The following is a 3,015-nucleotide window of genomic DNA, read 5'->3' as shown; positions in this document are numbered from 1 at the left end:
ATAGCACAAAAGATTAAGATTACAGCATTTAGTGTACAAACTAACTTCTTGGCAGTCAGGTGTCAGGAAATAAAAAAGACTCAATCACTGCTGCTAAATAACAAAAACTACAGTTCAATGAAAAAAGAGAAGACATACTATTTGAGTTTTGGGTTTTTTCTTTTCCGCCTCACCGTGCTTCTTGTTCACCACCTCTTCTAGCTTCTTTTCATCCCAGTTATCCATTGTGTCTAGAAGACAACAGAAGTTCGCACAAACATTCCAAATCCTAAACAATACTGTCAAGGTACTTTTTCCCCTAATTAACAGCATTAATATGCAATCCTTATGTTTCAGTTAACCTACAGAATAAAAAACAAATTCGGGTTTCTGTAGTAAATCACAGAACCACAGAATTGTGGGGGTTGGAAGAAACCTCTAGAGATCATTGAGCCCAATCCCTCTGCAAAGCACTCCCCTCCAGCCGGCTGCACAGATAGGCATCCAGGCAGGTCTTGAATGTCTCCAGACAAGTAGACTCCACAACCTCCCCAGGCAGCCTGTTCCAGTGTTCCATCAACCTCACCATGAATCAAATCCCTTAAATGTTGGTGCAGAACTTCCTACGCTTAAGTTTACAGCCGTTTCCCCTTGTCTTATCCCCACAGACCGCTGAAAAGAGGTAGGCCATGTCTCTTTGACTCCCTTTGGCACTTAAGATATTTTCAAACATAAAAAAAGATCCCCTCTCAGTCTTTTCTCAAGGCTGAACAGATCCAGGTTGCTCAGGCTTCCCAGGTTGTTCCAGGCCCTTTACCATCTTCATGGCCCTCTGCTGGACTCTTTCCAGGAGATCCCTGTCTTTCTTGTACCAAGGAGCTCAGAACTGGATACAATACTCCAGTTGTGGCTTGACCAGGGCAGAGTAAGAGGGAGGATCACCCTCCCTGACCTGCCGGCCACACTTCTTTTAATAAACCCCAGGATCCCATTGGCCTTCTTGGCCAACAAGGCGTCCTGCTGGCTCATGGTCAACCTGTCACCCACCAAGACCCTCAGATCCTCCAGCAGCTCATACCTCAACCTGCACTGATACTTGCAGTTATTACTTCACAGGTGCAAGACACTACACTTGCTTTCGATAAACCTCAGTGTTCATCCTTCACTAAACTCCTCACAAGACATCCTCCTCAAATATTTTATAAGCTTTTATCTGTATGTAAAATGTGTGTAAAATGTATTTTCAGGTAAAGACTAAGAAATGTGACTCTACTTATATACCATCTGGAACTCTGAAGAACTTAGAAATTATGAGGAAGAACAAATACTGTATGACCTGCTACTTGTATGACACGATACTTTACACATAGCAGAACTCAGAAACCCCCATCCAAGTTCATTTAGTGACAGTTTTTCAAAATAAGGTCTATAGAATAATTGTGAGCCAGCTTTCAAGAGCAGCAATCAAACTTCATTTACATTTTGAACATAGCAGCATGGGTTGCTATCACTGCTGACCAGATGGTTTGGAATCATACAGACAACTTGCTTAACCTTAAAAATGCAACTGCGGAATCAGAAGATCATTTATTGAATGTTTTCGAGAAGCAGTGTACCTTTTTCGAGGTCTTCATCTCTTGCATCAATGTAGACACTTCGTTTTTCACACTTCCTTTCCAAAGACAAATCATGAGAAAACTTGCACTTGTCTCCTTTAGTGCACTGCCCTTGCTTGAAGAAAGCACAAACTACAGATTTGGGATCAGCACCTGAGTGAAGAAAATTTTTCTATTTTAATAACATCTGTAAGCAAAATACTAGAACAGAAGTTGCATCTTAAAAGCCTAGAGAACATTGTCTAAGATCTTACCATATTTAGGATCTGCACAGAATTAAAAGGTTTTTAAAAGTAAGTTATTTAATGAAAAGTTAATCCCATCAGCCCTTTCTTCAAGTAGATACACTGTGTTCTGAAAGCATCATATTTAGTTTGTATAGCAGGATATTTGTGTTGACTATCAATGATGTCACTATTGTAAGTATGGGTGGCGGTGTGCCTGAGAAGAATGTGCCCATATAACACATAACAAATCACTCTACACAAGTTCTTCCCTATACCATAAGCCATTTTTGGTTCTAATAAGTGGTAAAGCATCTTTTGAATGTCAACCTTTCTTTAACATTATCAGAAATATGCTAGAAGAAATTATATTAACCTAGCCTGTACTCATTCAATAATACTAAGATGGTTGTTTTTAGCCTTAAAAATAAGCCAATGCTGTTAAAATGTCAAGTACTCAACCATTAACTATGGTTTTCAAGTAAGTATCACAGCAATGAATTGTTTGATCATCAAGAGGCAAAAGAGGAAATGAAGAGGGGTTTAAGTTTATCTACTGGACATAACAGATTAAGTACTACTGATTTAATAATATTCTCAAGTGGTAACATATGATTTTAAGCTTCAGTTTCTCACTTGCTCATTTCAAGCTTGGTTCAAGTCACCCCGGACTAGATTATGCTCAGAAGCAGCTGTTTAAAACCTTAAATAAAGAACTAGTTTATCAGCAACTGAACCCCTACAAGAACATTAGGTAACATTAGTTGAACTTGCTGGCAAGCTCAGCAGAAAGCCAAAGTTTTAATTAGGATAATGTTGGTTTTTTGAAATACCTTTAATTCAATAGCTACTACTACATTTAAAAACAGAAAACCTAGCCTTTATTGTTGCTAAATGACACAATGATAAAACATCAAGTTCAATTAAAAAAAAAAAACAACAACAACAAACCTCCACACTTCTTTGGTAAACAACTCTTGTGCCAGAAGCACAATACAGCAAAGAGTAACTGACATACAGTCCATTCCTGAAATAGTGGTATTTTTTCTTCCCTACGGCAGACAAATGCAGAGTTTCCTAGCGTTATCAAGCACTTGACAATTTATTTGCAGTTCACAATTCACCACAATACTAGCTTGCTCTGTAACCGATCTCGGCTCAGACCACATTTTTGAAATCAAGTCCTACTGTTAACT

At 38.6% G+C, this 3,015-nt stretch overlaps 1 protein-coding gene across 1 annotated transcript in view; it reads right to left on the bottom strand.

Moving 5' to 3' along the window:
• Positions 1 to 3,015, bottom strand: part of ZC3H15 (zinc finger CCCH-type containing 15) — a 24,178-nt gene that overhangs the window by 4,821 nt on the left and 16,342 nt on the right. The window contains exons 3-5 of the mRNA XM_031554279.1: positions 2,771 to 2,912; positions 1,596 to 1,748; positions 139 to 230 (exon numbers count right to left, since the gene is read on the bottom strand). Coding sequence (XP_031410139.1) covers positions 139 to 230; positions 1,596 to 1,748; positions 2,771 to 2,912 — 387 coding nt within the window. The remainder of the gene's footprint in view (positions 1 to 138; positions 231 to 1,595; positions 1,749 to 2,770; positions 2,913 to 3,015) is intronic.

Source organism: Meleagris gallopavo, chromosome 7 (assembly GCF_000146605.3).
Source record: "Meleagris gallopavo isolate NT-WF06-2002-E0010 breed Aviagen turkey brand Nicholas breeding stock chromosome 7, Turkey_5.1, whole genome shotgun sequence".
NCBI lineage: Eukaryota > Metazoa > Chordata > Aves > Galliformes > Phasianidae > Meleagris > Meleagris gallopavo.
The sequence above is the reverse complement of the archived record's forward strand: the minus strand, read 5'-3'. Positions and strand labels throughout refer to the sequence as shown.